General features: G+C 51.7%; 8 protein-coding genes across 8 annotated transcripts; 4 read left to right on the top strand and 4 right to left on the bottom strand.

Moving 5' to 3' along the window:
- IAQ61_005282 (uncharacterized protein) lies at positions 1-2,658 on the top strand (the record flags this gene model as incomplete). Its single annotated transcript, XM_003842898.2, has 2 exons — positions 1-735; positions 787-2,658. Coding segments are annotated over 2 exons (2,607 nt in total), but the record flags the coding sequence as incomplete, so codon positions are not given.
- An 873-nt stretch (positions 2,659-3,531) lies between these two features.
- Positions 3,532-6,224, bottom strand: IAQ61_005281 (uncharacterized protein; the record flags this gene model as incomplete). Its single annotated transcript, XM_003842899.1, has 2 exons — positions 3,532-5,746; positions 6,199-6,224. The coding sequence occupies 2 exons, from the start codon at positions 6,222-6,224 to the stop codon at positions 3,532-3,534; spliced, it is 2,241 nt and encodes a 746-aa protein (XP_003842947.1).
- A 1,498-nt stretch (positions 6,225-7,722) lies between these two features.
- On the top strand, positions 7,723-8,131 carry IAQ61_005280 (uncharacterized protein; the record flags this gene model as incomplete). Its single annotated transcript, XM_066096736.1, has 2 exons — positions 7,723-7,962; positions 8,027-8,131. Coding segments are annotated over 2 exons (345 nt in total), but the record flags the coding sequence as incomplete, so codon positions are not given.
- Positions 8,132-8,880: 749 nt separating this feature from the next.
- Positions 8,881-9,999, bottom strand: IAQ61_005279 (uncharacterized protein; the record flags this gene model as incomplete). The annotated part of the gene is made up of 1 exon (XM_003842901.1): positions 8,881-9,999. The coding sequence occupies one exon, from the start codon at positions 9,997-9,999 to the stop codon at positions 8,881-8,883; it is 1,119 nt and encodes a 372-aa protein (XP_003842949.1).
- Positions 10,000-11,014: 1,015 nt separating this feature from the next.
- On the bottom strand, positions 11,015-11,395 carry IAQ61_005278 (uncharacterized protein; the record flags this gene model as incomplete). Its single annotated transcript, XM_066096735.1, has 2 exons — positions 11,015-11,118; positions 11,170-11,395. 2 exons carry the CDS (start codon positions 11,393-11,395, stop codon positions 11,015-11,017), a joined length of 330 nt encoding a protein of 109 aa, XP_065953430.1.
- Positions 11,396-11,518: 123 nt separating this feature from the next.
- Positions 11,519-13,606, top strand: IAQ61_005277 (uncharacterized protein). The gene is made up of 4 exons (XM_066096734.1): positions 11,519-11,553; positions 11,612-12,065; positions 12,121-12,218; positions 12,283-13,606. Exons 2-4 carry the CDS (start codon positions 12,062-12,064, stop codon positions 13,354-13,356), a joined length of 1,176 nt encoding a protein of 391 aa, XP_065953429.1. The 5' UTR covers positions 11,519-11,553; positions 11,612-12,061; the 3' UTR covers positions 13,357-13,606.
- A 1,352-nt stretch (positions 13,607-14,958) lies between these two features.
- IAQ61_005275 (uncharacterized protein) lies at positions 14,959-17,873 on the top strand. Its single transcript, XM_003842903.2, has 2 exons — positions 14,959-16,222; positions 16,277-17,873. Exons 1-2 carry the CDS (start codon positions 15,449-15,451, stop codon positions 17,528-17,530), a joined length of 2,028 nt encoding a protein of 675 aa, XP_003842951.2. The 5' UTR covers positions 14,959-15,448; the 3' UTR covers positions 17,531-17,873.
- A 1-nt stretch (position 17,874) lies between these two features.
- IAQ61_005274 (uncharacterized protein) lies at positions 17,875-20,061 on the bottom strand. Its single transcript, XM_003842904.2, has 2 exons — positions 19,318-20,061; positions 17,875-19,264 (listed from the first exon to the last, which is right to left on the bottom strand). Exons 1-2 carry the CDS (start codon positions 19,526-19,528, stop codon positions 18,162-18,164), a joined length of 1,314 nt encoding a protein of 437 aa, XP_003842952.1. The 5' UTR covers positions 19,529-20,061; the 3' UTR covers positions 17,875-18,161.
- Positions 20,062-21,328: the final 1,267 nt, after the last annotated feature.

Raw genomic sequence — 21,328 nt, 5'->3', positions numbered from 1 at the left:
CAAGTAGCAGTACTTGCAGTCCACTTCATCAAGCTACAGAGTGCTCTACTACTAGGATGGATTCTGGTACCCTCGCCAAAACTCAACCCCGCGTGCACAGTCCTCGGTAGAACTTTCCCCGCTAGAACATGGCAGCTTGAAAAGGTCCCAAACCATGAAATCCTTACTTGCACCACCAACAGCCCATTCTCCGCTCTTGCAGTCATGTCAGACCCCTCCGCTGATACTGCGCGACCCGTCAAACGTGCTCGCCTCGAAGATACTGCCGCGCCTGCACCTTCCACATCGGCCTCAATCGCATCCTCCACCACAGCACCCATACCCACTGCGCCTGCCTCCATTGACACGGATCTAGAGCGCGAAGTCCGCGCAGGTATCACCCAATACGTCTCTCCTGATCATCTCGGCTTTACCGGTGTGTTGAAGCAGAGATATACGGATTTCTTGGTCAACGAGATTGGGTTGGACGGCGGGGTTGTGCATTTGAAGAGCCTGAACATGAAGAGGAAAGAGGGCAAGAAACCTCATGGGAAGGAGGCGAATTTGGTGGAGAATGAGCCAGAGGGCGAGGCCGGGGGTTTGGGGCCGGTGACCAAGATTATAGACGAGGGCGATGACGAAGGAGTAAGGACAGAGCCTATCAAAGTGGAGCCTGCGCTGGACCAGACGATCCCAGTACCTGAACAGCAGACTGGTGAGAATGAGCAGGTCAAGAAGGCTGAGGATAGGGAAGAGGTGAGCTGCTGAACTGATTAGCTACTTCAAGGCCCCTAATGTTCTCTTCAGCTTTCCGAACAAGATCGCACCACGCTCCACTCGATCTTTGGCGAAGACACCACCAAGCTCTTACTGGCCCTCGTGCGACAAGTGCGGAAAGGCGGAAACAAGAAGGCAAAAGAATTCAAGGCTGTCATTGCACCGCCCATAACGGACAAGGAGCGACGAACCGAAGCCCACAAATGTCTGCGCCGCATATTCCCAAATCTGCTGGAGAGCACCATGGAGCCAGATCAGTCCATTCGCATCAAGGCCACTCCCCCAGCGGAACGTGGAGGTCGGGCCAAAGGCGGGAACCAGGGGCGCAGAGACCCGGCTGCTGGCAGGCAAAGAGGTCAGACACGCTGGGAGGATCTTGGCGGTGACTTCCTGCACTTCACCCTGTACAAGGAGAACAAGGACACGATGGAGGTAGTCAGCTTCTTGGGAAGCAAGCTCAATTGCGGGCCCAAGGGCTTCGGTTTCGCTGGCACAAAAGACAGGCGTGCATGCACTAGCCAGCGCGTCTCCGTAAGGCGACAAACTGCGGACCGCATGTATTCCTTCAACAAGGTCCTCTTCAACGCCGCAATCGGTGATTTCGAGTACCACACCAACGAACTGAAGCTTGGAGATCTGAAGGGTAACGAGTTCACCATTACACTCCGCAATTGCCATTTCGAAAGCGAAGACAGTGGCGATGCCTCGCAGCGCCTCAGGCTTGCCAATGAAGTAGTTGGAAAAGCTATCCGGGATTTTTCGGACTGTGGTTTCATAAATTACTACGGTCTCCAACGCTTCGGTTCATTTGCTACCAGCACCGACGCCATTGGTCGCAAGATGCTGCAAAACGACCTCGAAGGTGCCGTCGCAGACCTCCTCGCCTACAACCCAGTCGCCCTCACCGACACAGACCCGACCTCCACATTCTCCCCTATCCTCATCTCCCAGGACGACCGCAAACGCGCACAAGCCCTGCACCTCTGGCATACTACCGGTTCTGGTACTGCAGCCCTCGATCTGCTCCCCCGAAAATTCACCGCCGAACGCAACATCATTCAACACCTCAGCTCGCGCAACTCCAAAAGCGGCCAACATGACCGCAAGACAGACTGGCAGGGCGCACTGATGACCATTCCCCGCAATCTACGTCTCATGTATGTCCATGCCTACCAATCCCTCGTCTGGAACGTAGTAGCTGGTCATCGCTGGCGCACGTACGGCTCCCAAGTCGTCGAGGGCGACCTCGTCCTCGTAAGCGAACATGGTTCCCAACAAACAACCTCCTCCACCAACAACAACAACCCTCTGGACCAGAATGGCGAACCTATCATCGACCCTTCAGGCACGGAGAACGCAAACGCAGCAGCCTCGGACTTTGAACGCGCTCGCCCCCTGAGCGCCGCAGAAGCGGGATCCGGCGCCTACACCATCTATGACATTGTGCTCCCACAGCCCGGCTTCGACGTCGAATACCCGCGCAACAAAATCGGCGCCTTTTACACGGAATTCATGGCTAGTGAGCGCGGCGGAGGCCTGGATCCGCATGATATGCGCAGGAGTTGGAGGGAGATCAGTCTGAGCGGCGGGTATAGGAAGGTGCTTGCCAGACCGTTGACCAAGGTTGGGCACGAGGTGTATGAGTATGTGAAGGAGGATGAGCAGTTTGTTGAGACGGATTTGCAGAGGTTGGGGAAGGGGAGGACGAGTGGGGAGAGAAAAGGTGAGGAGGAGGATGTGAGCATGGAGGATGGGGAGGCAAAGGAAGAGCAGGCGAAGAAGATTGCTGTCGTGCTGAGATTGCAGTTGGCTAGCAGCCAGTACGCGACCATGGCGCTGAGGGAGCTCATGAAGGCTGGCGGTGCCAAGGCGTACAAGCCGGAATACATGGGCGGGAGGTAGGTAGTCGATGAGCAGGGCTGAAAAAGCCCTAGTTAGCTTCGAACAAAAGTGATGTAGTGTATGCATGCACACATGCATCATGCACACCATTCACTCCAGTGTCCCAGCAAGCGCGATTTCACTGCTCTTAAAAGTCCATGTGATATACTCTCATACTCTATACATATCCCTTCCATCCACAGCGGCTATATATACAATATACCACCTTCCGCCACCATCACCACTTGATCTTACTCTTTCAATCTCGCCCTAGTCCGTCCCATTGATCCAACTCGTTCACATGATAGTATCGATCTACTCAAAACACAGACGGACCAATGCCAGCGCGTCGAGCGAAAGAAAAAGACAGTTAAAAAAAACCCCTCTTCATTACCACATCAATCCGTCATCTCTCATGCTTTATGCCTCATCTCATCAACTTCGTTACACCGTAAAACAAAGAAGGGTTGACAAAGGTAGGTAGGTATGCGATATACACCTCCAACCTTGCTCTCAAAAGAATAACGCCACAGAAAGAATATAATAGGAGATGACAAGACATTATGCAGCCAAAGAGTCTTCTGAGCCTGCAGAAAGAACCGTGGTCAGACAAGATTTATGTGTGGGTGTGCCTTTGTTGTGTTGTGGAATGTTTATAATGATCGGCACGTGCTGGCTGGCCTCAAGATTGTCCAAAGCCAGGCTATAAATGAGCAGTGTAAGAGAGGCGGATGTTATGCTGATTGGTCTCGAATTTTTGAAGCTTAATGGGATGCCAGACTGAATGCAAACAATGATGTAATAGACTCGCTAAAGGTAATTCCATGTATGCAAAACAGGAAATGCGGGTAGATGGAGGCATCTTAGATGGTGTAGTTCTGCGTGATTCAGTTTTCATCGACGAAATAGAGTCTTGTGGTTGAGTGGCGAGTCGAATGGCATTGGCCCTCTAATCCGTCCTCCTCTGGCGACGGGCGTTGAGCCTGTGCAGAAGACGCAGACATATACAGGAGGCAGGCTATTGGCGGTAAGCCCAAGACAGCTCATATGCAACCATTTAGTACAAGACTCGCATTGAACCATGGACTGTCCTTCGTCGACACCATTGCAAACACAACGTGTAGCTTCATTCGACAGACTGCTGCGATCAGTCGATGGCGTATTTATATGAGGTGAGCCGTTGAAGGAGTTGGAAAATGGATCGTATGGACCGTAGCCATGTGGGGAGTAGTTTACATCGGCTGAAGCCTGTGCCCAACGCTGGTTGTGTGCTTTCAGGGTATTGTGGGATGCCCGCTCAACTCTTTGCTGACGCCCAGCGACTACCTTCTTGAGCGCGCCTAAAGCATCACCGGGAGAGTCTGGCGGTGAGTTATTGATGCTCTCCTTGATGTTGAAATGATCGACAGGCTTTGGAAACTCCATCATGCTCAAGCTTCGAGTCGGTCTTTCAATAGGTCTTCGAGTAGGACGAGCAACTTCAAAAGAAGCTTTATCAAAAGCCCCAGTTGATGTTCTCGAAGATGGCCGAGGGATCTTGAACGAGTTTGCTCGGTCCAAGTTACCGCTGTCAGCCCTCGCATGCTTTGAAGCACGTCGCTGTGGTTGCGGTACATTGAGGGATGTGTTGCGACTGATCATGGGTGCCGGTTCGTCGTCCTCAGACTCACTTTCGCCCTCCTCCCATAGTCCAGGATACTGCCTTCTAATTACGGTCTGTGATGGCCTCCTCATTGGTTTTGGTGTATCTTCCTCATCTACTGTCTCTGTCTCTGTTCGTGCTCGGCCAGTCTCATCGATGATGAGGCGTGTCCGCGGTCTTCGAGTCTCTGGTATCGACTTTAGTGCCGCGCCATTCGACCGCTTAAGAGGTGACATCCGGCGTGGTATGGTCGATGCAGCAGCTGGGGCCGAGATTCTTGACTCGATCGAAAGTGTTCTGTCCTTCCTGAAGCCACTGTCCGTGTTGCTACGCTGCAATCCCGGCCTCATGTTCTCTACAGAACCCGCAGAGGAGCTTGTGTTACTACGAGAGTGCTGGCTTCTGGCTTTCCTGACGGTCTCCCTATCACGTATGGACTCAGTCTGAGTCTCATATGGCTGTCTAGAGGCGTCCTTTTTGAGGGCTGGCTGTGGCACGTCACCAAACGAGGTCATTGTCCCTTGGTGGGAGAAGCTGAACAGCATGTTGGGATCTACCCCAGCAGATGTCGAGACGAATGAATTTGCTTGTGAGTTTTGGCCCGCGCCCATGTTGCCTGCACTAAAAGAAGTCATCTGGCCCTGGGGAGGCATACCCTGGAAGGATTGAAAAGCCTGAGACTGTATCTGGGCTGTAGCAGGCGATTGGAGTGCTTGCCAGTGCAGATCTTGCTCAGGCCTATGTGGGGTGGGACCAAAGGGATCCTGGTAGGGCAAATCGACATCCATGTGTGAAACATCATTGGCCTGATCCCAGAAGAGACGCGACTGTGGCATAGAGGGCGTTGAGAGTGGTATATTATTGGGGAAACCCATGATGTCGGGCGTGTACTGTACGTTGACAAGTCCGAAAGGGGTCTGGTCAAAGAGTGCCTCGGTCGAGGGCGCCTGGTAGGGCGTCCGGTGGATGACCGTAGCAGGCGTGGCAAATGCAGTACCACCACTTTGCTGGAGGCTTCTTCGAGACGTGGCATCTCTCGTAGGAGGAGGGGTTTGCATCTGTGAGAAGTCCATGCTGACGGGAGGATGTGCCGAGCGACTGTCCAACGGGTTGGCTCCACCAAGTTTCTTCAGCTGATGCGGGTCTGGAGAGGACGACAGTCTTCGAGCGAGCTCGACAGGCGGCAGAGGCAGGTTCTGTGGGGCGAAGTGGTTGACATGGAAGTCAGGGTCCTCGGGTGTTTGGAGCGTGGGGCTCACTGCGCTGGGTGGCCGGTCTGTGGGCGTCGAGAGGGTGAAGGATGGGGTTTGGATTGGCGTCTGCTGTTCGTAGACTCGTGGCGTTGCCCAGGCGTCGAGGAAATGCGAGTGAGGAACCGACTCTGTCTTGGGCGTCTTGAGATTTGCTTCTGGAAAAGTGGCCGACTTTGGGGTGGAGGAGGGACTTGGGAGATGCCAGTCCGTCGATCTAGCACGCGAGCCACATTAGCCTCAACCACTTGCAGTAGGCGAACGAGCAGGTCAAGTGAGCGAATTGGAACAGCCTGTCAAAGGAGCAAAAACGAAAGAAACAATGTGTAGCCAGCATCTGGCCAAATTATCTGCAGACTGGAATGTAACTTTGAAGTTTGGGGCTGGCGCTTGTGGGCCAGGGTAATTAGGGCTTCAGATAACAACCGTGCGGTGCTGCCTGGCCTGCCCCTCCGCCTGGAGCCCAAACCTCCATTGGGAGCCGTGGAGGGCAACTATACACAGTATGACTGCCAACAGACAGGATTCCAGAAGAGACCGCCGACCGGCCGCTGGGGGGCGCCCTGGCTGAGCTGGGCAGCAGCTGGGCAGCATCGTCTGCTCGCTCCAAGAGGCTAAGAAGAAGGTGCACACACGGGCATCGCGAACTGGGTAGAAGGGAGCCCATACCCATATACGTGCTGTTCCAAACTCATACTCAGTCCAGGGACACCGTGTTCCTGCTCCTACAGCTCATGCAGCGGGCGATATCAGACGGCGACGGTGGCCAAGGGGGCCGAGGGGGGGGGGAGGGAGCGAGGTTGGAGCGAGGACTCGAAGGTGGGGGGGGGGCGGCGTTTGGTGAGGGCGGAGAAAGAGTGAAAACTGAAGACTGAAGACTGAAGACCGAGGATCTGACTGAAGATGGCGGCGTGCTGGTGGAGAATTTGCTTCTGGCGGGGCCGTGGGCTAGAGCAGAGGCTACCTACTCGCACTGGGCGTATGAAGTTGTGATACCTTGGGTACTGCGCTTGCACCGGGGCGGCAGGGAAAGACGCCAGGCTTGAGTAACCGTCTGGATGCAGGTACGGCAGCGTCGTAGCAGGCCTGCAGGCGAGAGGACACAGGAGCGCTTGCCGTACGTCACGCTCAGACAGCCAGCAGCGGCACCCAGGAGTGACGGTGAGGATTTTCTCGCCTACTGTGTATGTACTAGGTAACCAGCAGTGGGGCCGGGGGAGAGGGGGAGGGGGAAGGGGGGAGATGAAGCTGCAGTAGACGACCTTGTACTCCGGCAAAGAGGAATAAGTTTTGATAGTACCGGTACCGATCGTCGTGGCCGGCCAACGCCAGCAACAGCACAGGAATGCGGCCTCGTCAGCCTGAGGTTGGGGGAATCTGGGCTGCTCAGGTACCAAAGCCAGATCGGGGTCAAGGGGGCGCGCACATGTTGTAGCGAGGCGAGTCGTGTCATGATTGGTAGTAGCGGGTCAGGGAGGATACTGGGAGAAGAGTATATAATAGGGTGGTACTCCTAGATGGCATGGCTTCGTCGCCTGGCTGAGCACGCGAGGCGTTAGCAACAACGAAAGGGTGCGAAGCCTGGCCCGGCAGCGAATGAAGAGCGAGCCAGCATCCAGGCCGATCTCCGGGGGGGGAGAGGCCGTGGTGAGCCAGATTACAGCATGTAACAAAGTCCAGTGCCTCACCTGTACTGTATAGGAGTAGCCATGTAGAGTACCTACAATACCGGTACGGCACGGAAGTTTGTCCACGGCGGTAGCTGGGCTGGGTAGGAGGATGAAGCGATGGGCTGTGCTGCTCTGCCCGCCTTGACTTGACCCAACGGTCATAGTGACGCTACACCTGGGGCATCCCGGTAGCTACTACGCTAAGCAAGAACCGCTTCCACTTCCCCCCTCACCCACTCGACGTTTTCTGTCTTGGCCAACCACCACCACCACCACAACCCACAGTCCACACAATCGACAATCAGCAATAACAGTGCAACAAACCAACTTGGACCGCCTTCCCCAGCTGCAAAACCACATAGACACACACGGCTGAGCGGATCATGCATGCACAAGACACACTCCTAACCATTCGCTAGTATGTACCATAGCTTAGAGGACTTGTACTCTGCAGTACTGAAAGCTGCCCATGATAGTGCCCTCGGTCGCTACCAGCACAATCACACCCTTCCCATCATCCAGTTTGCCTCGGCCAGCTGGCAATCTGCCTCAGCTCAAAGCTAATCTGGCCGTCTTCTCCAAATGCAATCAGGCGGCATGTCATCCAGATACGTTTAGACAATGGCGAATCACACGCAAGAATTTGCCTGGCCATTTCCGTCCAAGGACGTGTGGAGAAAACGCCCACGCCAGCCAGCACTTTGCTGCTCTCCAACAAGCACTTGGCCGGCCCCTAAACTCGACACGACGAGGTGGCAGGTGGGTACTACAGAGGTAGGCAGGTGCGGAATACTGCAACAATTACCAATGTCCATGTCTGCCGTCAGGCCTTTGGCCCAAACGTCGAGTTTCAGGTGACAGACTTTGTGACAATCGCCTTGGACTCGTATACGGCTAGGGATCTTGTAGGTAACCGTCGTCACCTACTCTAGGTGGTAGCAAGCACGGTCTGCATAGCCGCTGTTGCTAATACGACAAGAGGGGCAACAGAGTGGGTGGGGGTGGGGATACAAGGCCCGGTCTGCCTAGAGTGCCTAACGTATCCCTGGCATGACCATGTGAGGATATGACCTGGATCTCAACTATTGTCTTTAGCGTTGTGGCCGTTCATGCAAGGTACGGGCCCAGCTCCCTTGTCTCTGGCTCCGGACGATAGATGGTGTGTCGAATGCTATGCCTTTCTGGCTAGGCGTGAGTGCTCGACCTTGTCTTGCCATCGGAACTAATAATGATACGAGGAACAATTGACACAGGGAAGCAGTCACATACTCTACATACTGCGCTGCTAATCCATGAACCCATAATCGTACCGTGTCAACATCAAACATTGGGTTGAGTGTGCGCATGTTGCCCGCCAGCTTGAAATCGCTGTACCGGTAATGCCGAAATAAAAATGCGATCTTCGGAGCCGAGTGTAGCCATGTCGTCACATTCAATATTGCCTGTTACCCTCCGGGAGACATGCCATGTGGAAGGCTGGCTCATTCTGACCTCGATGCTTCCCTCACTTCCACTCTATCGGCTACCTTCGAAGACCATGAACGCATGTGGGAGCTCGACTGTGATGATCATTACCAAAATGCAAGCAAGGTCGTAGCCCCAATCACATCAAACTATATACACCGAGAAAAGTAAATTCAAAACTTTGGCATTACGGCCATTACAAAAACTCTGATACACCTCATGATAATGCTGACCGGTTGATCATAGGATCATGCTGGTAGGACATGTCGGTTACCGTTGACGTACTGTCGTCGCTTCGCTCTTGTGCCGATCCGGAACCCACAGACACGTCATCATTAGGGTCTTCAAAGGGAGAGCGTTCGATAAGTTGGGTTTGTGAAGTCGAAGGTGGGTAGTCGTGAGATCGGAGGCTGCTTTGACGTGATGTTGAGACAAAACTGGGTGGAGCGACGCTGCGAGGTCGATAGGGTGGTGGCGGTTCCTCCAGACTGTTATTATCTGCAAATGGATCTACAGGTCGTACATTGTTCGAAGTTATCGAGACCATGTCAGACGTGTCCAGGCCCGTCATGTAAGCACCGTTTGAGCTAGACAAGATCGGCCCAATGATGACAGGCTGAAGCTGGCTGGGTGTGGAAGTGGGTGGCAGTGGAATCGATGAGCTGGCCCGTCGCGCAGTGACTTGAGGTACGACGTATTCTAGTACAGTGGCCTCGGCATGGATTTTCATCTCTTGAATCGTGATTTTGGCATCTTCTTCCCTTCGCCGCTTCCGTCTACGTAAACATACGCAAATGACGATACCAACGACTGCTAACAAGACAGCAGGAACAATCGAGGCAACAGCATAGAGTGTTGTATTATTGCCGTGTTCTTGCGTCCAGGGCTGATCAGGATGTGGACCACCAATATCATTACCTGTGCCAGAAGAAAGTGGCGTGTACGAGTAGCTTCCAATCATGGTTGGTGACGCTGGCGGAGTTGTGGACTTCAGGTTATCTGATTGGGCAGGCGGAAATGTTGAAGTTTCCCAGCTCGACGGCTTTGGCCAATCTGAAGGTAATCCTGGTGTAGGACCGTTATAGAGAGGATGTCCAGACGATCTTGACCTTGTTTGGTAGTCCGTAGCAGTGGGCTCAGCCGATATCTTCGTGTTGATCCACGGGGAGTCTACTATTGGCATTCCAGTGAAAGTGCTAGAGACCGTCGACGACGGCGAATCGTCATTATCGTTGTCATCGTCGTCTGTATCGTATTCGTCGTACGTTTGTGTCGACGAACGAGTTGGATGGGGGAAGCGGCCTTTTCTCTTTTTTCCATCATGTTGGGGAGCCATGTCTGAGGCTGTTTTAATATGGAGCAGGCTTACGAGAGAGGCTGTTGCTCACAAGTAATCGGCTGGTGTTAGGTCAGATTTCTGGCCGAGCAGGAGTTTTTAGAAGATATCATACGTTTCTGTGTTTGAGCAACGACGGAAAGGTATACCTAATCACTAGTCTCGCTGAAGCGGGCACTGGGAAGGGATACTGGTCCGAACTTATTGTCCAGTAGTAAGAGATGCGGGGCCGGCTGACGGACTTCGAGCAGCGTCTTAGTATGTACCACGTTCAGTCGATAACGCGAGAATCACCATGGATAGTGTTAGGGTTCTCTTTTGCAGTAGGCAACGACGTAATTTGGGGGTCCAAAGATTCACAATCGCTCTCGAGGTAAACTTGATTGTGAAGACGGTCTCTGGCGAAGATGCGAGAGGCAGCTCTTTGATATGCCTGAGCTGGGAAAGGTACAGGCACCTTACGGCTATCTGTCTGGCGACCTGTGTGCTGCAAGCTGTCCAGCCAACGAGTCTAAGCCCGCAATCCTGGCTGGAAATGGTTGGTGTGGTTGGGTGGAACTAGGACAAGGGTTAAGGATATGAACTCAGCCTCGCGGCTTGCAAGGTGAGCGACAACGAACGACCCCGCCACTCCCGCCTTCTTGGGATTGGCAACATTATTTTTAGTCTTGGCCAAGCTTGGTGATCGATACAGAGGGACCCAGGAATGACGATACCCGGCTTTTAGTACTCTTGGGGGTATCATTAATGTCCGAGTCTATACTTTGTCTGCTTTGAGAATTCTTCATTTGTCGATTATCAGAAGTATCGGTGAAGACGGACAAGCACACGAAGAGAGACCAGGGAGGGGTTTCCGAATCACTCTCAGACGCAGCAGTAGACTTGCAGATCTTTTGTTGCAATCATTTCCAGTTCTCCCGTGATTGGCCTCGAGGCTGGCCACCGGCGGCCTTGAACGGTTGTGAGACGTCTATCTGCAGTGTGCACCATCCAAGCAAGCGCTGCGGTAGGTATTTCACAGCTGGAGACTAGCAAGATAGCCGATGGAAAGCACCCCTGTAATGTTTGAAACACGGCGATTGCCGAATTGACCTGTGGTATGGTACAATACTAGCACATCTGCCTTTCATGAGCTTGACTCTTTGCTAACAGAGCGCGTGATTGGCGTACCGGTACTTCCAGTGCGACCGATGGCAGTGCAACTAGCAAAAGCATGGTCGACGTCTTTTTCTGTACCACAGTAGAGATTCCGTTCATGACGAGGAGCAAGTACTCGAAGGCTCTTTACATCCAGTGGCTTTGGTATACATAGTATACTATAGGGCAGAGTTAAATCGGTCCGCTGGAAGAGAGGAGAGTGGTCGGATTGCCGGCCACGCCTTTCGTCAAAGTCCATGTTGAGTCCGGCGGAAAAGTCGGCTCGGGCCAAGCTGGAGGTTGCCCAGGTAGGTAGGCTCTAGCGCCGGAGGAAAAGTGGGATGTGAAGAACTGTTCACGACACCAAACAACGTCTTGCCCACGTCGCTATAGCAAGGCTAAGGTTCTGATATTCTAGTAAGAGACTGCCCTATGCTATAGGATTCACTCTACTAATTTTTTGTTTTGTTCTTAGAAAAAGGGCTCGCATAGAAGTCTTGGCATTGCTCAAGTTTTGCTATCCATCACTAATATCCCACTTTTCCTCCGGCGCTAGAGGTAGGTACCTAGTTAGAGGTAGGTACCTAGTTAGAGGTAGGTGCCTAGGTAGACTCTAGCTCTAGCGCCGTCCGAAAAATGAGTTGTTAGCAACTGCTCAAACACCAAACAATGCCTTGCCCATGCCGCCTTGATAAAACGGTAGGATTTATTCTGCCAAAGAACTCTTCTATCAGACCAGTATAGGAGTGTTGGTATCGCTCAAGTTTGGCCATCCCACCATCACTGATTTCTCGTTTTTCGGCCGGCGCTAGAGTCTAGCATTCCTTGGCTTAGCTCATCGGGCCGCAGCACTCATCCGTTCCACCATGTAGGTATCCATGCATCCACGCCTCCACAATGTCAAGGTTCCGACCACTGCATCACTATGGGTGCGTACCGCTCTCTACGCAGTGCACGTGTATTCCACATTAACCTGAGCCTTAGATCGCTTGAAAAACGTGGCCAAAGGCGGCTGGCATCCAGAGAAGACTGCAGCGGCCAACTCGGGCGGAGGTTCGAGCGACAGTAAACTAAATCAAGTGGTATGAATGATTTCATGCTTGTGCATCTCGGCCCTGGAATCTCTTCTTTCACTGACCGTCTTAGAAAGGATGGGTAGGAAAAGCCCAAGGGAAAGACTCTCATGCCGAGGCCGCTCGTGAACACCAGTCAACCCCGCTGTCTTCCCTCAAAGACCCTTCGACATTCGCTCCTCCACCAAAGCGGCTCGCCTACGGTGCGTCTGCCGCTACAGGTTCATCTTCCGCTGTTCCGCCCGTCTCTGCAAAGCAAAATCCCCAGGAGAAGGAGGAAGTAAGAAGGAGGGCAGAAGAAGAGGCGAATCGGCCTCCGTCAGGACCGTACAGACCTGATACGACAGGGCTCGATACATCACACCTGCCAAAACCGCCTATCTTTAGACCAAACAATGGCTCTCCTCCTGTGCCTCCTTCGAGACCAAAGCCCAGCTTACCGCCGCGACTACCGCCCCGCCAAAACTCGAATCCCGATGTGAACGCGCCGCTTCCCCCGCCTACCTATAATGAGGCCACACAGCAAGGAACGCCCTCCCAAGGCATCCTGAATCAGGGAGCTTTGAACCGACTGGGTCAGGCTGGAATATCAGTCCCTGGTTTCGGCATTGGTAGAACGGCGTCACCACCTGTACCACCTCGACAGAAGTCTGTGTCAGATGCACCAACACCGCCGCCAGTGTCCTCTGGACAGGGATCGCAGATGAATGAGCTGCAAAACAGATTTGCACAGATGTCAACCACCACTCCTCCGGCCGCAGCTCCTGCGACCGGCACATCATGGGCTGATAAGCAGGCAGCGCTACGGACAGCAAGCAAGCTTCGTGAAGATCCCTCCAAGGTCAACGCTACTGATCTTAGAGGCGCTGCGGCGACCGCCCATAACTTTCAGCAAAGACATGGAGACCAGGTTGCTAGTGGATGGAAGGCTGCTACTGGACTCAATTCACAATACAATATTGCAGGCAAGGTGAACAGCTTCGCGTCGTCGAGCGCAACCTCGCCCGCGCCCCAACCGCCCACGCAAGTTGGATTGGGTGAGCTAGGCAAAAAGGCGGCTCCACCTCCTCCGCCCAAGAAGAAGGAGCTGGCAGGAGGGCCGGGCAACCCACCGCCAATCCCTTTGAGCAGTAAACCCAAATTTTAGATGATTAGGATATTCTTCTTCTACAATTTAGATTCCAAGATTTGATAAATGACTTTGTTTGGGACTGAGCAGTCAAGGGAGCACCTGCTGCCGGGGAAGAGCTAGAGAGGACTTGTTGAACCTGTATACTGTGCAAATCGATAGATGCATGCATAGATGCTCCATGATGCAATAATCGTTTGGCCATTATTTCCTTATATTCTTCTTACATATAAGTAGTAGTACTAGTACAAGTACATTTTAAGTGCACCAAAAACACTATTGCATCATGCTAGCTAGTTTATTGCAAGTAAGCACCACTGCTTTACAGCCAAAGCCCAGGGAACCAACAGCTCGCTGTCTCTCTAGACCGAATTTAAAATAATAATAATGATGATGATAATAATAATAATGATGAAAATAATGAAAGTATGACGTAATACCTAGATGAAGATGAAAAGATGTGAAGAAATCGCAAAAAAAAGACGGGATTGTCAAAGGCGACTAGACCGAAGCCCAAGGGGATCGAACCCTCAACCTTTGGTGAACAGGCACAATGCCGAAAACCAACGCGCTACCATTGCGCCAAGGCTCCTAGAGAGGAACTTTTTGATGAAGAACTTTTCACATAAAGCGTAAATCTACTAATGCAAATATTGTTAAAAAGTAATTGGGTAGGAGAGTTATTCTGCATTACCAAGGCTGGTAGTTGTCGAGTGCAAGGAGATGCAGATTCTATCTGAAGCGGGGCTGTGGGCGAGGATGGCTGAAGAGGGGTAGGTTCTGGTCGTAGCTCTGGGTAGCGATGTGGCATGGTAGTGAGCGGAGTATTTGAGCTATGCTATGCACCATGAGGAGGAGGGATAGAAACAGCCGTGGCTGTGTTTTTCTGTCACTTACAGTACACATGACATGGCATTCATTATAGTAGGTATAGTACGTCATGTCCTATGTGCTGCTGTGCGTGTGTGGCCCCTGTGAATACTCTTCATGTAATCATCGAATGAATGGCTACCAATCCCTTTTCAGTCTTTGATAGCTCGGACTGTGCTCGATTTCAAGAGGTTACACCAGACGGCCTCAGTGGCTTTCCTGTATCCCAGATCCCGGAGTGCGGGGACCGGCAAAGAAGCTCGTCCCATCCCTCTGCCCAAACCTCCTTCCCCTCTTCCTTTTCTTTTTCACTGCTGGTTTATCAACAACCAACACAAGAACTCTTTAGTCTCTGTTGCTCAACTTGCTACCTCAACGTAACGTGCTGAAAGATTGGGTACAAGAAAGCTGGATCGCGTTAGACTTGCGAAGGGCCTGCGGGTACATCTTTACTAGACTACAAATGGGGAGGGGGAGGGTCTCCTCTGTCAAAATGCCAAATAGATGTGCGGCTTACCGGTAACTAGACCACAACACAATACTATACTATGATGATACCCTGAAGGGGTTCAGTCTAGAGTACATGGTAGGTCAAAGAATGCAAACGGACGGCCAGTGGCAAGGCGTCTTGTGGCCAGGGGCGTTGTTTGCCTCGGTACGTCATGGGCTACGCCATTGGCCAGCCCTGGAGGCCGCACAGGGCCCCAAGTCTCTTCTCTCCCATCACAGCCAAGCTTGGAAGTGACCAAAAGACGCCCGCCTGCCCTGCCGGTCGAGCCTCTTTTTGCCTGCTGGATTCAGACTCTTCGTCCGAAGCCTGAGCTCGCTTCGATTATACGTGGCAGCGGCCGACTTCATCGGTGCGTGCCCTACTCTCTCACTCTCTTCCATACAATACTCTCTCTTTCTCTTTCTATTTCTCTCTCTCTCTATTCGCCAGTTGCCAAGCGAATTGACTGTGAGACCTCAGCAAAAACAATCGCGTGCCACATCAAGCACGCGCGCCGCCAGCACAGTGGACAGCAGCAACAGCTTCAGACAGCCTACGAGCCCACTGCCTTCTTTGTGGCCTCAACTTTTGGTCTACTCTAGCACAGCCAAGGACCAAGCCAAAAAAAAAAAGTGAGAAAAAAATCTCGACCTCTTCCAGTCTCTCCTCAAGTTCCCCCGTTTCAGTCTCCAATCTCCACACGCGACTTCTACTGTGGCGTCTCCCTCGCACACCATAACCACAGCGACCATGTCTGGCGCGGGCCCCTCCCTACACCCAGGCGACTGGCCTGCACGAGCCATTTTCCAATTCCCCCCAGACCCTCTGCCGTTGCCGATTCCGCCTCCATGGCACGGCGAGCCGACGTTTGCGAACCCCTTCCCCATCCCCAAAGACATCTACCAGGGCGCGCTGTCCTACAAGGTCCCGTTGACCATCGCCTCCGTCTACTTTGTCACCGTCACCTACGTCAATTGGTACAATCGCCAGCATGGCAACAAGCCCTGGAGAATCGCAAAGACACGTCCCTTTTTCGCCTTTGTCATTTTCCACAACGTTTTCCTGGCCGTCTACTCTGCCATTACCTGCGTGGCCATGATTCGATGCCTCAAGCGCTCCTTTCCTCACTACAGCGAGCCCCACGCCGTTGTCGGCACCATTGATGCCCTGTGCAAGATTCACGGCCCCCGCGGTCTGGGCGATGCCGTCACCTACCACCCCGACAACAATACTTGGTCGAGCTTGAATGCCAAGGTCCTTGTGGGCAACAATGGCTTGCCAGACCCCTCTGACGTGGGCCGAATGTGGAACGAGGGTCTTGCGTTCTGGAGCTGGTGGTTCTACCTCTCCAAGTTCTACGAGGTTCTCGACACGGCCATCATCCTTGCCAAGGGCAAACGAAGCACGACCCTGCAGAAGTATCATCATGCCGGCGCCATGCTGTCCATGTGGGCTGGGATGCGCTTCATGTCCCCACCCATTTGGATGTTCGCACTAGTCAACTCTGGGATCCACGCTATGATGGTAGGCAGGAAGGACTCTGGTCTTCTCGACTGACATGCCGCTGACTGGTTCTAGTACACTTACTACACCATCTCCGCCCTTGGTTTCCGCGTACCGAATGTCGTCAAACGCACCCTCACCTCGCTCCAGATTACGCAGTTTTTGGTCGGTTCCGCCTTTGCTGCCATCCATCTATTCATCTCGTACACGGTGCCCGTCTCTGTCGCGTACAAGATCACCGAAAAGGTTGCGACCCAGTCAACCTCAGCAGTCGCTACAACCGTCTCCTCGGCAGTCTCCTCGGCCACGGAGACTGTCGCCACGGCTCTTCCAACCGTCACTGGTGTAGCTGTAGCCTTTCTCAGGAAGCTCATCTATCGCGCTGCAGGTGACGAAGGCCTTGCGGAAAATGTCGTGCTTCCCGGCCAGCCCGTTCCTGCCTACCAGTCTCAGCATGTGGTCCCCGCCGCCCCTTCGGAGCCTGCCCAACTCAATCCTGTGCAGAAGTTCTTCCACCAAAACGTGGAGCGAACCGTGTACCGTACCGAGTACCAGACCGTTCCTTGTGTTGACACTTCTGGCCAGGCTTTTGCCATCTATCTCAACTTGATCTACCTCGCACCCCTTACCATCCTGTTCATGCGTTTCTTCTTCAAGTCTTATCTTCGCCGCGCTCCCCCCACCAAGCAGGGTCAACCAAAATCCCGCACCATCTCTGATGCCGCTGGTGATGCAAAGCGCAGCGTGGAACGTGAATTTGACGCTCTTGACAAGACTGCAGAAGATGGAATCTCGACTGCTGTGAGCAGGGCCAGGGACGCTGTTCGCGGCAGGAAGGGCAATGCCAATGGCCATATCAAGGATGAAAGGCACGGTAGTTTGAGCCCAGCCAACAAGAAGTTTGTCGATAACGTCAAAAATAGGGTCAACCAGCAGCTCAAAGAGCTGGACGACAGCGCCGAGACCACGACGAAGAAGGCCAAGCAATTGGCCAATGACCTCGCCGGAAAGGCTCAGGATGTCAAGGGCAAGGTCACAGACTCATGGCAGGACGTGAAGAAGGAGGCAGGTCAGGCTGCGGAGAACGGCAGCCAGAGGGCCAAGCAGGAAGCCGACAAGGTTCAAGAGAACGCTGCTCAACAAACAAATACCAACAGCCCTAGCAAGAAGTCTCCGAAGAAACTTAGGAAAGCGGAGAACAAGGCGAGGCGTGAGGCTGAGGCTTCGCAGAACCTTGATGACGCGGCGGTAGAGAAGCCAGAGGCGGAAGCTGAGCCAAAGGACTTGAAGAACACCCTGGAGAAGGATGAAGGCAAGAATCTCATCTAGTTGAGAAGCCTCTGCATGAAAGAATGTCTTTATAAGATTCCACATACAGCTCATGTTGCTGCATAGAGCGGGAGAGCGATCTAGACTCAGCGCGCTGTTTTCGAACTGGGGTTGGCGTAGCATAGATCTTTCTGTAGGACTAGGGTGACCGACCATTATACCATGTACGTCTTTCTTCTCTCTGAGGAACAAAACGAAAAGTGCTGGGGGCGAGGCAATGGCCGGCTCAAATCACGACTCGACTCGTGTGGGCCTTAGGTTTTTTAGTTTTTTTTTGGTACAATATACTTCATGTGTGGGAGGGTTTCAGTAGATTAATTTTGCAAAGATTCATCTGTCAATACCTCGGCCAGACGTGGAATATGAAACAGGCCCTGTGTGACTTCTGCATCTGGTACAATCATGCTCGCAAGACGGTGTATGAAGTTGTTGCCCATCTATCTTGCTGACGACCGACAAATTGTCAACACTATAGGAGGAAGGAGATACATGTAGCAGATGCGTAATGTACTGAACTTTAGTCCCCATGAATCCTCACGCCAGTCATGACCCAACTAGCCTTTCTTCAGTCCCGCTAATCTCATTAACGACAGACTGGCCCTCCCGTAAGCCCGGTTTTTCTATGTTCTTTTCAACGAAGGATAGGCTCGACATCCCACGCGCTTCTACTCCCAGCACCCAAGTCGAATCGTTCCGGCCTCTTCTCCCGCCTCGCAACACTCATCTCTTGTCCTGCGCCAGCACCAGCCCGCGCCGTCTTCTTGGTCCCCGACCCACCCATACCCGCACCCCTCTTCATGGGCTCCCTGTTCCCGTCCTCGCCTTCATCATTACGCGCGAAGATCTGCAGCCCGCGAAGATGCGTATCTTTTCCATTCTGGTGGTTCTCAAGAATCTTGATTTGAACAAGGTGGGCGCGAAGAATGGGCATCTTGGGGGTTTTGCGACGGCGGTGGTGAGGATGTGGGGCATTGGCGGAGAGGACTGTGAAGGGGGTGCGGACAGGGCCTGTGGGGGGTGTTGTGAGGGTGGCATTGGTGGTGGTGGTGGTAGAGGAAGGGTCTAGGAGGGACGTTGCGTCATGGGGATGACGATGGCCTTGCGGTGTATGGTGGGCGATGAAATGGGTCGCGGTTGGTGTGGTGAGTTGAGGAGTCAATTGCATTACATCATCGTCGGAGGCTGTGCGCCGGGTTTGTGGGCGCGGGACGGCATTTTCAGCATCGGAGGATATGTTGAGGTTTCGGGGTCCATTGCCGCTGGTGGCCCCAGAGGAGTCATCTTGGATTGCGAGTTGGGCTTCTCTATTCTCGTCTTCGTCTTCGTCTTCACCTTCATCGTCTGAAGAGTCTGCGTCACCGACGCCGGAGAAGTCAGCCCAGACCCAACCTCGGGGGCTTTCGAGCCTCATCTCGCCCCATTCTTGGAGGTCGTTCATTCCACTGCCTGCGAGGAAGACGATGCGGGTGGGCGTGTAACTCTCATCTTGTTCAAAGTCGAGATAGAGTCGGAGACCTGCTATGCGGACGAGCTTGAAAAAATGGATATTGAGGTAATGAGGCTGGGGACCATCTGATTGCCAGAAGAGGGCAGTGGACGGGTGGCGTAACTGTGGTACTGAACAGCCAGGTTTGCTTGAGGAGGCGGTCCAGGCTGCAGAAGTGCTGATCTCGCGAAGGTAAGGTGGGGGAGGGTCAAGATTAGGTAGTTCAAGGCCAGGCTGATTTGGTGAGGCTGCGGGTTTGTTAGTGGCAGGATGTTGAGATTAAGCAATCAGCTCGACTTACCAAGCGCGTCGTCGTCGTCGTCCTGGAGATCGTCTTCTTCCTCAAATCCTACTTGCTGTTCGCCGAGGGTCTCACCATCATCATCATCGTGATCATTATTGATGGCGCGCCTACTCGCCGGAGTAATGTCGAGGTCGCTTTCTGTATCATCTGGGTCTTCAGCGGGGGGGAACTGGTACTGCGGTGCTTGTCGCCTCGTTGGCACCGGCATCGTCGCGTTTCCGTGCACGAATGGCAAGGCTGGGTATTTCCAAGCTCGGAAGAGCCAGCAGGATGGCGTCGGGATAATCGGTCTCAAAAGGTGTAGGCGAATCGCTCAAGTAGGAGGCGTGCAGGGATTGCGGATCTCTTTATGCAGGCGCGAGGATCGCGGGATCGGAGATGGCCAGGGTTGGCGATGAAAGTGAAGGAGAAAGCAAAGCGCAGTTCGTTTATATGGGTCTTCACCGTTTTCCTCGCAGCACTGTTTCGAAAAGCGTGCGGTCGGTTGATTTTGCAGGCGCGCAGAATCGTGGCGCCGGCCAAAAGGGACAGAAGGTACCTAGACAGTTGGAAAAGTGGTTAGGTACCTACACAGTACTGGCTGGCTGGCTGGCAGGAGACCTATTGTGTAGGTACCGGTAGGGACCTCGGGCCGACCAGGTGTCCGTCTTGTTTGTCTCGTATTCAATTCCAGATCCTTGCTCTTCTTTCTACAGCATGCTTTCTAGAGTACGGGCCATTCTGCTTCTCTCTTGATACGTGGGTTGGTGTTTACATGGACATGGTTAGTGCCACTGTAGGTGGTGGCATGTCATATGACCATGGGTTTAGCGTCGGGCGACTTGGGCTTTACTCCGAGTGGTTAGAATATCCCTATAGGTTCAAGTCCACGTCACAGCGGCAAATTTTTATAGTTATATAAACTAGCCTATAGTTAAGTATAAATTAGGGTAATTTAAGCAAGTAAACACAGTTTTTATTACTATCTTTTTTAAATATATTCTAAACCTGTTTTTAATAATATATAGGTATTCCTAAATACTATACTAGAGTTTAGTATAGTAGTACTAGATAATATATCTAAACTAGATAGTAATATTAGAGATAAATTTAGGCAACTATATAAAGTGCTAGAGGAGGATAGTAGTAGTAGTATTAAGGAAGTAAGTAAAAGTAAATAAAACAAGTTTAGAATAGGTTAGTAACACGTTATAGGGGCATAATATATACCTTACTTATAGTAATAGTTAAGGACTACTACTTATACTAGTAATTATTAAGTATATAGCTATTCTCCTAGTATACCCTTAATTATATAGCTAAGGGTATAGGTATATAATACTAGTTTAGTAATATAAAGATAGCTCTTACCTAATAAGAGAAGAGGTGCTTATATAGGCTATATAGGTAACACGTTAAGAATATATTCTTAAATTATTCTAATTCTAGTAGGTATAATACTCCTACTAGTCTATCTATCTTAATAGGCCTATAACCTTACTATTCTTTAATAGCTAGCTAGCAAGCTAGTATAAATACTAATACTCTAGGGTAAAAGCGTGTAAGTATCTTAAGAACACGTTATAAACGTGTTCTTATTACATTATTAATAATATATTATATAATTAGATCTAAACCTTAAAAAGTATAGTACCTAAGAAAATTCTATAAAGAGAACTATAAATAAGAAGCTATTATTATAGCCTTATTAAGCGCTTCTCTTTAAGGATTTATAAGGACTACTAGGTGTCTTATTATCCTATAATAAGGACTATAGTAAATTAGGTAGGGAGCAAAACTTAAACATGTTTAAAACGTGTTAATAATAAGTTAGTAAATTATAGAATAGGCTTAACTATATATTAGCTATTAGAACTACAGCCTAATATCTACTACTAGGAAAAAATATTATTTTAGTTAGGTACTACTAGAGGTAGACTCTATATATCTATAAGGTCTTCTAACTAGGGAGATATTAAATCTTTCTAGTAGTCCTGCTTTATATTCTATAGTTAAGCTATAGTTAAGC

Source organism: Plenodomus lingam (genome assembly GCF_022343315.1).
Source record: "Plenodomus lingam strain CAN1 chromosome Unknown contig_21, whole genome shotgun sequence".
NCBI lineage: Eukaryota > Fungi > Ascomycota > Dothideomycetes > Pleosporales > Leptosphaeriaceae > Plenodomus > Plenodomus lingam.
This window is presented reverse-complemented; position numbering and strand designations above follow the sequence as displayed.